Source organism: Microtus pennsylvanicus, chromosome 8 (genome assembly GCF_037038515.1).
Source record: "Microtus pennsylvanicus isolate mMicPen1 chromosome 8, mMicPen1.hap1, whole genome shotgun sequence".
NCBI lineage: Eukaryota > Metazoa > Chordata > Mammalia > Rodentia > Cricetidae > Microtus > Microtus pennsylvanicus.
Genome location: NC_134586.1, coordinates 7,796,782 through 7,811,200, shown reverse-complemented (window position 1 = coordinate 7,811,200; position 14,419 = coordinate 7,796,782). Strand labels below are relative to the sequence as shown.

At 41.4% G+C, this 14,419-nt stretch overlaps 2 protein-coding genes across 3 annotated transcripts in view; both read left to right on the top strand.

Moving 5' to 3' along the window:
• Slco1b3 (solute carrier organic anion transporter family member 1B3) overlaps positions 1 to 14,419 on the top strand; it is a 1,042,880-nt gene that overhangs the window by 668,361 nt on the left and 360,100 nt on the right. The gene's annotated exons all lie outside the window — the stretch shown is intronic.
• Positions 1,817 to 14,419, top strand: part of Pyroxd1 (pyridine nucleotide-disulphide oxidoreductase domain 1) — a 22,387-nt gene continuing 9,784 nt past the window's right edge. The window contains exons 1-5 of one of the 2 annotated variants that reach the window (XM_075982369.1): positions 1,817 to 1,962; positions 3,979 to 4,059; positions 7,170 to 7,289; positions 11,896 to 12,024; positions 14,124 to 14,197. In XM_075982369.1, the coding sequence (XP_075838484.1) occupies positions 1,888 to 1,962; positions 3,979 to 4,059; positions 7,170 to 7,289; positions 11,896 to 12,024; positions 14,124 to 14,197 (479 nt within the window). In that variant the 5' untranslated portion in view covers positions 1,817 to 1,887. Of the gene's footprint in view, positions 1,963 to 3,978; positions 4,060 to 7,167; positions 7,290 to 9,164; positions 9,315 to 11,895; positions 12,025 to 14,123; positions 14,198 to 14,419 lie in introns of those variants that run through there. The other variant, XM_075982371.1, reaches the window with a different exon arrangement.

Below are 14,419 nucleotides of genomic sequence, written 5' to 3'. Positions count from 1 at the left end.
CTGCTCTTCCAGAGGACCCAGATTCTATTCCCAGCACCCACATGGCAACTCATAACCATCTGTAACTGCAGTTCTAGGCTAGAAAATGCCCTATCCTGACCTCTGCTGGCATTGCACGCACATGCTACACATAAATACATGCAGACAAAGCATCCATCACACACACTCACACACACACACACACAATAAAATTTCTTAAAAACTGAGGAATTGTTTTTAGCAGCATAGCAGTATACATTTTTAAATTAGTTTTATTTTGTGTATGAGTGTTTTTCCTGAATATGTGTGTCTGTGGAGCATGTGTGTGCAGTGCCTATAAAGACCATATATATAAAATACAATACTTTTTGCTATTTTATTGTAAATTCCAAAACAAATTATTCTTTTTTATTCTTGAACATCCCTTCACTGTCTTTTGTTGTTGTTGTTTTATTTGTGTTCTAGGTAGAGCATAATAGCAACTGATAAATGAATGCAGTTTGAATATTGGTTAATATCTCTATTTATGTTGACGAGTAAAACAAAAGTGAAACAAAAAACCGTGTAGGTCAGAAAGATGTTTATCTGTGACTTCTTTGTCAAATTGAATGTTGATTGCCTTACATTGGAAGGGATGTTTCTTCATTTGAGCAAACATATTGCTTTTGTTTTCATATAACTTATGTTTCTAGAGTTTTGCGTTCAAGAATAGTTGGGTTAGAATTGCTTGTGGAGTTGGGATGAAATAAAATGGGATAGTTCTAAATTCAGAAGACCGCCAGATATTTTTGGACTACATAGAAACAACTCCTTATGCCAATTTAAGATTATTAAAGTTATTGACGAGGATCGATAGCTCAATGAGGAAGTGGAGTTGCAGAAAGCATATGCTGAGAGAGAAAAGAAAGCAACGGGCACCAGGAGCTAGTGTTGGTTAAAGCTGAAAGCAGCAAATGTTCTGTAAAATGATGGAGGTGAGAGCCAAGCAAACAGAACGCACTATTTCCGCCAGCAGGCTGTCTAAGCTAGAAACAGAAGCTAGCAGCGAACTGTGCACATTTAACTGGGTAAAGAACAAGGATTAGGAGAAGCAGTAAATATCTATAATTAGATATGCAAGTTTTCCTATTACGCAGAATGGCTATCTTCAGAGGTTATGGAATCAAAGGGCATCAACAACAAGCAGTATTGGACTGCGTCAACTGAGAAATACCTCAATATAACAGTAAGATTCCTACCTAGATAAGACATGGAACCACAAAGATAAAGGCAAGGTAATAGAGAATACTACAGAGAAAAACCTGAAAATAAGTCAGCCATTTCTCAAAGGCATTCCTCATATAAATGAACACCAAACAAAAAATTGTATCTTTTTTTTGGGGGGGGGGGATACCTGAAATGTCCATTGGATAATGTGGCAAACAACTGTATTTTACTGCACATCTTTACTGAGTTCAAAATTGAGAATTGGAGGCTAACTTCTTACTGAACAACTCGATAGTATTTGATTGTCATAAAGAATCATGCTTCCTCAAATGAAAATCTCCCATTGCTAGGTGCAGGGAGGCAATCGAGACGATTCCAGAAGCTAAGAATTCTTCCCCTACAGAATAAGAAGAGAGGGTTGCATGAAGATCCTCGAAGGCAGCTTCTACCACAGAAAGTTTAAGATGTGGGTGTAGTAACAGTTATAAAACCCGGGAAGGCTGCGACATGTCCAAGCTTTCAAATACAAGTCACGCGATAAATACTCAAATGGAATAAGTGTGAAGCTTCCGGGCATCCGTAGTCCAGAGTCCGTGGACCAGGCGCCGGAAGTGACTATGTGGGCAGCTTCCCTTCCGGGTGGACGAAGGCTCACAGGTCACAGGTCGCCGGTACCCAGTCGGTCTCCAGCCGCCCGGGAACATGGAGGCCGCGCGATCGGTGGGGCCGTTCGTGGTGGTGGGAGGCGGCATCGCCGGCGTCACGTGTGCCGAGCAGGTTCGTGGTCGCGAGCTCCGCCCCTTCCGGACTCCGCAGGCTGGGGAACTGGAGGTTGCGCTTGGTCCCCTTCGGTGGTCGGCCTTCCGGCCTTTGCCACGCCCCTCCGCTGTGCGGCAGTGCGGGCTGCTGCGCTCGGGGCACGTGGAGAGCTAGGGCTGAAGGGGGCGGGATACAGCGCTCGGGGCTCCTCGAGCGCTAGGGGCCAAGTTGGCAGGATGCTGCGCTAGGGGCTGAAGTGGGCGGGATGCTGCGCTCCGGGCTGCTGGAGCGCTGGGGGCTGAAGTGAGCTGGATACTGCTGAGCTTGGGGCTCCAGAAGCTCTGGGGGCCAAGTGGGTGGGATGCTGCACTCGGGGCTCGTGGAGAGCTAGGGGCCAAGTGAGAGGGATGCTGTGCTCCAGGCTGATGGAGCGCTGGGGGCTCCTGGAGCACTAGGGGCCAAGTGGGTGGGATGCTGCACTCGGGGCTCCTGGAGCCTTGGGTCCCTGGTCTGCGAGGGCCCGGGCAAACCCCAGGAGTGGGAAGTGCATGATTAACTGGGAAGCCAGAGCCAAGCCAGATTCCAGGCGGAATGGTACGCAAACCGGCATGAGGCTTTGGTATTTGGACAGAAAATCCACCCACTTGTCACATTTCCTTCACACATTAAATTTAGTTTCTTCGTAGGTGCCAAGTCCTTAGTTAAAGTAATTCTAACATAGTACCTTGAACTCCCACGATAAGCTGTCATCTCCAGCAAAAGTTTGGGTCAAAGCAATACAAATGTAGAATCTCTGACTACGATAAGCAAGTGAATCGGATGAGTCGTATTACAAAAAGGGCTAGATTATTTTGTTGCTGTAACTAACCACTTTAGTCACAAGAAATAGAAGAAATTTAAATACGTTGAGGTTTTAATCTTTGGAGGTCATCTTCTGTGTACCCATCAAGAGTTCTTATTCTAGGCAACATAATACGGTTTTAGCAGGTAGAGAAGAATAGCATACGCCACGGTGTAACCTGCAGTGGAGAAGAGCATGACATAATTAATTTGAAGCTCAGGAGAGACAGAAGCAAGGAAGACTGCCTGGGCTCAGACCTTATTGGGCTCTATGGCATGCCGAGAGTACAACAAAAATCTCCAAACAGATGGTTTTGTTGTGGCGAAAAGTGTTCAAATGAAAGCAGGTGTTAATTAGCTAGTGTTTGGGATAGTGGCAACCGGTTGACAGCTGTATGAGCCTGGAGGCTAACTTGTAGGTGGTTCTCAGTGATAGTTTTGGGGACCTGATCCAGCAATGGAACCTCAGATAGACTGCAGACTATGAAAAGTAAACAGAGATGGGGAGAGACAATATTATCAAATAGAGGAAGTTCAAATAAGCTGAGACAAAGGACGCTTAGGTGTCCTAAGGGCGTGTTAATTGTTCCATGTTACTCGGCTTTATGGGCTGTGAGGAATAGCAGACAGAGAAGTAGAGTCCAAGGTGAACAAGTGTTCCCCCTCCAGAGTGAGGAAGAAGTGGAAATAATAAAACAACAGCACATTAAGTCTTTGCACTGTCTTAAGCTAATGTTAACATGGCTTTGTCTTTCCCTTTCTGAAACCCGTCAGAGAGGGAGTGTCAAAGCTTTGGAAAACTCAGGCCACGATTCTGTGTAACATCAGAGACTTGTTTTAATTTTATCCTCGGTGAAGTCAAAGTAAAAACATTAATTTAAAATAAATGAAAACAGGCAGTTTGTAATAGGCATATAACTTTAAATTAGTATGTGAAATGAGTCAACCAAAGACTGCTGTAGTGATTTTGCCTATCCAGGACTTTGTCCACCTTTAACATGAGTAGATTGTTTATTTTAGCACTGTCAGAGTTTAACAGTACCAATGCCACACCATTATAAACTCAGAATAACCGATTTTCACATGTGAAACACTGAAGTTTTATTAGTTAGATAGCATTATCACCATACTGGCATCAATTCAGTAATAGCTGAAAATATTTTTTTTATCCTGTCATTTCTCTTTAAAATTCAGCTGGCTGTTACCTTTCCTGAAGAAGACATTCTCCTGGTAACAGCCTCTCCTGTTATCAAAGCAGTTACAAACTTCAAGCAGGTGAGAAAAATTGTGGATCAATTAATGCTTTCGAGATGTAAAACACTGCTCTTTCATTGAATTTGTTGTGTTTTGGGAGATTTGAAGCGTTTTCCATTAAAATTCTGTGTGTTCAATGTATATTAGATACAGGGTTTTTTTTTAACTGAATTAGGAAATTCTGAAGTTTTTCTTAACTTTTATCTCTAATAAGGTAAATAACACTATGTATGGTTCACATATGTCTCTGGGTTTCTTGTTAACTCAGAAAAATGTAAAAAGCTCCTGAAGACAGGCTTGAAATTACAACTCATACGATCAGATTTTCATGCAATGTTTGCAACCAGGTTCCAGCACAGACCTGTAGTACATCACACAAACTAGGGAGGTTGAGCTCTACATGTCTGCGGATTTGTTTGTGAGTGAAGATAGGGCATTAGAGAAGTAAAGGGTTGGACTGAGGATGAAATACTCTACAAGAATCAAAGCAAGAAAGGACAGAGGGAATCCAAAGAGATAGTGATTGTTTTAAAGAACGGGGAAGAAAGGTTTAACGATGACCAAAAAAGTTACCTGGTAAAGAGAGCAGAGAAGCCAGAATACATTAAAAAAAATACATTGACTGTTCGGTTAAACACCAGTAAAGTAAGTTGTGTTAGCTGACATTTTTAGAGGCAAACAAACAAACAAAAACAAAAAACCAAAGGAACAGCAACAACGAAACCACAGCACAGTAGTGACAGGACAGTTGAGCTCAGGGCATACGATGCTGAGCCCAGTCCTCATTCTACTGTATAATGCATGTGCTAATCAGCTGTTGTAACATGAGTAACATGAAGGCTGGGCTCGTTGGGGTTTCTGTCCCGCCTGGCCCCCCAGCCGTTTAGTCCCAGAGAAAATCACACAGAGAACTCCATAAGATTATAAACTGATTGGCCCATTAGCTCAGGCTTCGTATTAGCTCTTATAACTTACGTTAGCCCATTATTCTAGTCTATGTTAGCCACATGGCTCAGTACCTTTTTCAGCGGGACAGGTCGCATTTTGCTTCTTCAGTGGTGTGGGCTGGACTGAGGAGGAAAGGGCTTCCTCCTTCCCAGAATTCTCCTGTTCTCCTTCTCCCTGCCTCTACTTCCTGTCTGGTTTTCGCACCTATACTTCCTGCTTGGCCAATCAGCGTTTATTTAAAACTTGATTGACAGAATACAGACAATTCTCCCTCACCACCCTCTGTAGAATTTGGAGCAGCAGGCCCCTTGTTCCATCGCCTGGCTCGCTTACACCTGAAATAACCACACGGATATTGTTTATAAACGTTCTTTTACATTTAAAGGAGGATATGATATAGATATGAATAATTTACATTGGTATAAATTTTGCTTTGTTGATATAAATTTAAGGTGGTCAATTTTGTTATATGTATATGTATTTCTGATCTTGTTTAAGGTATTGTGATTGTGTAGTTCATTTAAAAATGTAATGTATAATTAGGAAATATATGTTGATAATGGATAATTGATAATAGTCAAGCTTGTAGTCATGTTAGTTAGATTTTCTAGATATATAGAGATATATTTCAGTTAGATAGGCATTCTTCATATCTTTCAAAGACTACAGAATATGGCATTTAAAATGTTTGAATAACTTAGGACTTTTCATGACAATGAGACATATCTGCTCCTGGCAGCACCAGCTACTTAAAGAGGAAGATGGGCATTGAAGAGGCTCCTTATGGAGTTGGTTAGCCATTTGGGCAAGAAACTGCTCTTGCCTGGACTGTTGCATAAACTGGACATGAAGAACCTGCAAAGAGTGGACTGCTGAACTTGCCTCAAGGTGAGATGGTTCTTCGGGGTTCCTGCTTCATGAAAGAGTCTGTGAGACATTCTGCAGGACACAGAAGAAAGTGACTGAACTACCTTTGAAATTTCCTGCTTCATGGAAATGTCTGTTGGATACTGACATTTCCTGTAGGCTGAAGATGGATGCCCCAAACAGAACAAAAGAACTTTGGGTGACTGTTCAGGCAGTGAGATGTCTCTGTCATTTCTAGAGTTTCAGAAGTTGCTTACTTCTTGTTTACTTAGGTAATATCATATCTTTCTGGAGTCTTTGATGGAGTTGAAGAATACATAGATAGTTATAGTTTTCCTTAGTTATGATAAAAGATAAAATAGATATAGGTATTGTGACTGTAATTCTTGCTTGATAACTGCTTTGTTATATATAATTTTACTATGTTAAAGTTAAAGCCTTCCTTTTTGTTTAAACAGAAAAAGGGGAAATGATTTAGGAGGCTCTTCTTTCTATGTGTTGCTTTTATTGGAATAAAGAAAACTGCCTTTTGATAGGGCAGCCCTTAGGTGGGCGTAGTAGACAGAACAGAATTCTGGGAGGCAGTGTGGCAGACACCATGATTCTTCTGCCCAAGATGGATGCTGGTTAGTCTCATGCCAGTAAGCCACAGTCAAGTGGCAATACACATTAATGGAGATGGGTTAAACGAATATGTAAGAGTTAGCCAATAAGAGGCTAGAGATAATGGGCCAGGCAGTAATTAAATTAATACAATTTCTGTGTGGTTATTTCGGGTGTAAGCTAGCCGGGAGATGGAACAAGGGTCTCTCCGCTCCTAATACTACGAGCTGTCACCATGACAGAATACAGAGTATCATCCTCTACCAAAAGTTCTACTAGGAAGTGTGGCACTTCAGGTTCTGTCAGTAGTTATAGAATGCCTACTGTGTTCAGCACGAGGTCCTGGCGTACAGTGCTCCTACAGGTAGTCAGTGCCATGGATGAAAGAGGGGTCAGCCTATGATTAGGTGGATCATTGTTTTCCAGACTGTGAGAAGGCTGAGTGTCACAGTTGAAGTATGTGTTAGAACAAAGCTGCCTACTTCATATAGGTTTGGACAGAGAGGAGGCACCGAGGTCTAAGGGCCTGATGTCCCTGCATTAGGCACCACCTCCTACTGAGACCACCAGGCCTTTAACTTGTGTGTCTTTGAGGGACATAGGTACCCTAAATGCAGTGGGCTAACCTTCGTGTTTGTGAATATGAAATAGTACTGTATAGGACAAAGAAAATCCCTTCTTTAAATGTGCATTTCTTGTTTGATCTCGTAAAGGTCTCTAAAGTATTGGAAGAATTTGATGTTGAAGAACAGCCAAGTACCGTGTTGGAAAATCGCTTTCCCAACATTAAGGTCATAGAGTCGGGAGTAAGACAGCTGAAGAGTGAAGAACATGTAAGACTTTTTCTTGTTAAATGATTTTTCCTAACATTAAATTCCAGGTTTTTTCGCACTTCTTTTAAGCATACCTTCGTCATCACCATTGTTTAAGCCCCTAAATTGTAGAGGCTAGTGGAATTGATCCCCATTATTAGAGAGTATACCCTCTGGGAAAAATTCTCTGATAAGGAAGTGTGGCACTGCAGGTTCTGTTGATATCTGTAGAATGCCCACTGTGTCCTGGGTACAGCACAAGGTCCTGGTGTACAGCAGGAGTAACACACTTGCTCCTATGAGCTGTCAGTGTCATGGGGAGTGTAGACATTAATAGTAAGTGATTGTATTATAATAGTGTGCAAGAGGCAAGTCATGAAATTACCGTCAAAGCTCAGAGCTGAGCTCTAGTAAGACTTCACAGAGGGTGACCTGCTTGAGCTTGGTGTCTTGAAGATGGCAAGTTAAGAGTCTTACAGGTAGAGAAGGGCATTCTAGTGGCTGGCCCCATAGCTCAGGGGTGAGAGTGCTGGTCTTGTAAAAAGGCACTCTAAGAACTGCAGCCCAAAGGAAGGAAAGGGGGATGAGGGTGTGGAAAAGGAGGTTGGTAAACAAGCGTAGGTAAATAAGATTGAGTGATGTCAGATTTACTTTATAGTCATATGACATTGTAGATGTGTGGACAATACAGAATTTTAAGTAAGATATATCTGAGAATAATGTTAAAGTTAAACTGAGGTGGAGCAAGTAGCTCTTGGCTAACAACCAATTACAATCTAGTTGCAGTTGCCCATAATGATGTAGGGCCTGGTCTACAGGGACAGTATAATTGGGACATGTTCCAAGTTTGAACTACTCCACAAAACCCTCCAGATGATTTTCCCCCACAGATGTAAGAGCGCGTGAGGTGTCTCAGGGATGCTGTATATTCAGTGGGCTTTAGGAAGGATGGAGAGGGGGGTTTGCCATTGTTTCTGTAAGCTCTAAGTTATTAGTAAAACATGATTTATTAAAAACAGGAAAAGTGTCTAGTTTCATGAAAAAGAACCCAAGTTCTATACAAATAACAGTAAGAATTGTTTGTTATTGCAGATGTCTTAGTTAGGGATTCAAATGTTATAAAGAGACACCATGACCATGGTGACTCTTACAAAGGAAAACATTCAGTTGGGGCTGGCTTACAGTTTGGGGAGTTTAGTCCATTGTTATCATGGTGGGACATGGCAGCTTGCAGACGACATGGTGCTGGTAAAGGAGCTGAGAATTCTACATCATGATCCCCTGGCAACAGAAACAACTTTGTACCACACTTAACATAGCTTGAGCAAAGGAGACCTCAGAGCCCACCACTACAGTGACACACTTCCTTCCGCGTGCTGCATACTCTGACAAAGCCACACTTCCCAATAGTGCTACTCTGTGTGAGCTAATGGAGGTGAGTTACATTCAAACCACCACAGTAGCACAGAGTTCAAAGAATAAATAGCTCAGTTACTTTTACAAGTGGAAATGAGCCATCAAAGGTATAGTAAACAGGGCACTTAGAAATCTGAACATCTCCCAGTTGATATAGATATGAATAATTTACATTGGTATAAATTTTGCTTTGTTGATATAAATTTAAGGTCAGTCTTGTTATATGTATATGTATTTCTGATCTTGATTAAGGTATTGTGATTGTGTAGTTCATTTAAAAATGTAATGTAGGAAATATAGGTTGTTAATGGATAATCATCGATAATAATCAAGCTTGTAGTCATGTTAGTTAGATTTTCTAGATGTATTTCAGTTAGATAGGCATTCTTCATGTCTTTCAAAGACTACAGAATATGGCATTTAAAATGTTTGAATAACTTAGGGTTTTTCATAACAATGAGACATATCTGCTTCTGGCAGCACCAATCTACTCCAAGAGGAAGATGGGCATCAAAGAGGCTCCTTATGGTGTTTTATAGCCATTTTGGCAAGAAACTGCTCTTGCCTGGACTGTTGCATAAACTGGACACAAAGAACCCACAGAGAGAGGACTGCTGAACTTGCCTCAAGGTGAGATGGTCCTTCAGGGTTCCTGCTTCATGAAATAGTCTGCGAGACATTCTATAGGACACAGAAGAAAGTGACTGAACTGTCTTTGAAATTTCTTGCTTCATGGAAATGTCCGCTGGATAATATGGGCCTGAAGGCCAAAGATGGATGCCCCAATGGTACAGAAAAACTTTGGGTGACTCTCCAGGCAGCGAGATGTCTCTGTCATTTCTAAAGTTTCGGAAGTTGCTTACTTCTTGTTTACTTAGGTAATATTATATCCTTCTGTAGTCTTTGATGGAGTTGAAGAATGGATAGTTATAGTTTTCCTTAGTTATGATAAAAGATAAAATAGATATAAGTATTGTGACTGTAATTCTTGCTTGATAACTGTTTTGTTGTATGTAATTTTACTGTTATAGTTAAAGCCTTCCTTTTTGTTTAAACAGAAAAGGGGGAAATGGTATTGGACGTTCTTCCTTCTATGTGTTGCTTTCATTGGTCAAATAAAGAAACTGCCTTGGCCTTTTGATAGGGCAGAACTTAGATAGGCGGGGAAGACAGAACTGGATGCTGGGAGGAAGAAGGCAGTGTGGCAGATGCCATGGCTCTCCTCTCTGAAACAGTCGCTGGTTAGACTCATGACGGTAAGCCACAGTCAAGTGGAGATACACATTAATAGAAATGGGTTAAATGAATATGTAAGAGTTAGCCAATAAGAGGCTAGGGCTAATGGGCCAGGCAGCAATTTAATTAATACAGATTTCCGTGTGGTTACAACAACCAGTGACGCCCAGAAGCCTCCCAAGTGTGATTCTGGTCTCCATCTCTTGTATGTCAGCTGTTGGTATATGGGAATGCCGACTTTGGTCTCATACAGGTCAAGCTGTCCTTGAACCTGATTCTCTTGTCTCACCATTCAGTCCCGAGACAACAGATCTGTCATGACCATGCCAGCTTGGACTTTCTTGTCTGTGTCCAAAAAGTTATCAATAGCTAATAAAAAAGTTTAGTATTTTAAACCATTTAAATGTGAATCAGTTTAAACCTTTGTCAGTGCCTCTGCCTTCTGTTTGTCAGACCAAATTCTGGGCAGATTCTGAAGGGAGCCTGCTCTGAAGTTTCTGTGTAAATTGAACTGTTGGATTGTAAAGTTTCTGTTGGATTGTTGGGTTACAGATTTGTGAAAAGTACTGTAGGTAAAATAAAGTATCATTGTGGAGTGAGTGCTAGGATTGCTAGACTACAAACCGCACATCAGACTCAGACGTGTGCTCACTCACAGTCCATGTTTTCACAGCGACTACTACTTACCAGTTATTCGCTTTCTAAAGGATACTCGTTATACATGGATTTTCATTCCACATTAAGGAACAAAGTCAGCAGATTTACTATGTGCCTGTAGACTCACTGATGTTGATAACATTAATAAAAAATAACTTTGAAGCCAGGATGTATTATTTTTCAGTCTTAGCATGTTTTTCATTTGGATTAAAACAATTCTCTTTCTGTGCCTGGTGCACATCTATGACCTGAGCACTTTGGAGGAAAATCAGCACTTCAAGGTCATCCTCAGATGCACAAGAAAGTAGAGGTCATCTTGATCTGTATGAGACCCTGTCTCAAAAACACAGCAAAAGCACTTTTTTAAAAGATAAGCACATGTAAAATCCTCAGTAGTAAAGCTAGTAAATACAAGCAAAGCTATTACACTTAATGATAAAATACTATTTTATTTTATTTTTAATATTTTATTTTTTTAAAAGACAAATTATAACTTCAACATACACTACTCATTTGAACCCATAGCAGTAAGATGTGATATGATTAGAGTCACAAGGTCTTCTAGTAACTTCCTTCAAGATTATATATATATATATATATATACACACACACACACACACATATACATACACATACATATATACATATACATGTTCAATGAAGCTTGTCCCAGGGGGGAAATGATCATTTTAATTTGAAGTCAGCATAATCGAGAGATTCTGTTAATGCAAACCTTTGTTCCAGAGGAGGAAAGCTAGTTTCCATCAGACTCTCGGCATGTATGACCAGTGCTCATTACACTAGAGAATGTACACCCCCTCAATTACCTTGTAATCACTGTGGTTGAAAGGAGCTGCTTGTTGGTCCCGGCTGCCCAGAACCGAAATAATCACATAGGAACTGTATTAATTAAATTACTGCTTGGCCCATTAGCTCTAGCTTCTTATTGGCTAACTCTTACATCTTAAGAACCTATCTCCATTAATCTGTTCATCTCCACGAGGTCGTGACTTACCAGCAAAGTTTCAGCGTGTCTGTCTCCAGTGGCAGCTCCATGGCTTCTCTCTAACTCTGCCTTCTTTCTCCCAGCATTCAGCTTAGTTTTCCCCACCTAGCTCTGTTCCTCTATAGCTCTGTTATAGTTCCCTTATTTATCAATGGTAATCACAGCACACAGAGGGGAATCCCACTCACTGTATCAATAATGGTAATCACAGCACACAGAGGGGAATCCCACTCACTGTCACTGAGCATCAGCCGCCCATGTGTTCTTTTGTCTCAACTGTTTGCTTTTGCCTTTCTTGCCCTTTGTTCACAGTGTATTGTCACAGAAGACGGCCGTCAGCATGTGTATAAGAAACTCTGTCTGTGTGCTGGAGCTAAGCCAAAGTTGATCTGTGAGGGAAATCCATACGTGTTAGGAATCCGTGATACTGACAGTGCTCAGGTAATGTCTTGTCTTAAGGGCGGGTCTACGAAAGGGAAAGGGTCCCTTGTGAATGCTGTGCTTCACTGATGTTGACACCACACTGTCTCCGAGAGGCAGTTCCCACCCACCATTCAGAGGCCACAGAATGGTTGTGTTTTATTGTTGCCAGCTTCACTTTGGCTAATGATTACATGGTTTTAGCTAAAACTGACTCCTTGCTCTTTTGGCTGTGACACTCAAAAATACCAAGACCGTGCTGGGCCTTACACTTTACATCAACACACATTCATCATTCTGTACTGGGAATATGAGATTTGCAGCTAAACAGTATAACAATCATTTCCCAGATTTCCCAGAAAAATTAATAATAATATTTCTAAGATCTTTGTGACTGTAATTCCAGAACTTGCATGGCTTGTTGCTCTGCCCTGTAAGAAGCAAACCCTCCTGTAAAGCTACCTTTCCATGAAGCACAGCAAAAAAATTTTTTTCACTATGACAGGGCTTATCAGCTCTTGTTACCAAGAAGCTCTCTGGTTTCATCTCCACACCCAGCAAGGATGTGATTGCACTGCATTTATATGATCCATATTCTTTATAAAGTGGCTAAGGATTTTCTCCAGGCTGCTTATTCTAGGGTAACCACTCAGTGCTCCCCGAGTATGGTTATTCTATAGTAACTACTCAGTGCACCCCAAGTATGGTTATTCTAGGCTAACCACTCAGTGCACCCCGAGTATGATTATTCTAGAGTAATCACTCAGTGTACCCCAAGTATGGTTATTCTACGGTAACCACTCAGTGCACCCCAAGTATGGTTATTTTAGGGTAACTTCTCAGTGTACCCCAAGTATGGTTATTCTAGGGTGACTAATCAGTACCCATGTGATGTGGGAAGTACTTCTGTATATGTGTTGCTTTTATTGGTTAATGAATAAAGCTTCTTTGGCTTATGGCAGGGCAGAATAGAGCCAGGCTGGAAAAGATAGAGAGAGTAGGCAGAGTCACAGAGATGCCATGTAGCTGCTGAAGGAGGCAGACATCCCTGAACCTTACCAGTAGGCTACAGCCTTGTGGTGATATACAAATTAATAGAAATAGGTTAATTTAAGATATAAGAGTTATTTAATAAGAAGCCTGAGCTAATAGGCCAAACAGTGTTGTAATTAATATAGTTTCTATGTGATTATTCGGGTCTGGGTGGCCAGGATAGGAATGAGCAGCCTCTGGTTATATCCATGCATGGTTTAAATGTATGCTTTTTATCTCTGTGTCTGTGTTCTTTATTGAGCTTCTATAAGACCTGACCCTTTATGAGCAGCAAATTAAAACTTCAGGGTTTTGTCTTGTAAAATTTAAGCCAGTTTTAGTCAGTGATGTATGTTTTTAAGTGAAGTTAATGGTGGTAGTTACTTAGAAGGGACAAATGAATTCTTTGTTCTGAAGTCACTTTAAAGCAAGAGACACCTGTATTTGTGAAGTGCCAGGAGGACCACAGGCTACTCTGAGTTCATCATAATCATGAGGGAAGGTGGTGCAAGAGGCATTGTCATAAAATGATAGCATTTCTTGGATTAATGCTAGGAATTCTCTCCCTGCTCTTCTTAAGCTTTGTATATGTCATGTCCCATATGTGTCCCATCATCCTGACAAAACACTGGGAGAGACAGGGACTCTTTTACTCTTTGTAGTGGACACCATGGGACATAGAAAGTTAAGTAGCTCATCCCAGGTCATCTTGTTAGGAGCTGCTAAGGCCAGTGACTCCTAATCCATGTGCCCTGAGTCTCCGTCCTGGGAGCTGTAGAAGTGGGGGACTGCAGGGAGGCCTGAAGTGGAGCCTGCTTCTGACAGAGGTGGAGTCAAGCGCGAGCATGAGGCGATGCAGACAGCATCTCTTGCCGAGGTCCATGGGGACACAAAGGCAAGAGGTGCTGTAGTCATGGCCACCTGGAAGCAAGAGAGGCCATAATGCTAATTGGGAGGAAGTGTCCTGAGACAAGGGAGTACATTTTATTTTGTTGTCCCACTGTAAACTGTAAAACACTCATGTTTAGAATATTTTCAGTGATGCCTCTACTTTATCAAAATTCTGTCTGATTGTTTCTTCCTAACAGGAATTTCAGAAACAGCTTAAAAAAGCCAAGAGGATAATGATCGTTGGGAATGGTGGCATTGCACTTGAGCTGGTGTAAGTGTTTCTCTAATACCACGGCTATTGTGAGAACGATGATGCTTTGGGCAGACGAGAAAACACATCTTAAAGTCAAGAGAAATATACATACTTTCCCATATGTTTTCGAAGAGAAAACCCACTTTACTATTTAACTCTGCAACTTGAGTTATACAGGGTGTAGGATGTGTTTGACCTGGTTGGTCTGACTCATGATGTGTTCTCTGAGTGGGCACTGTC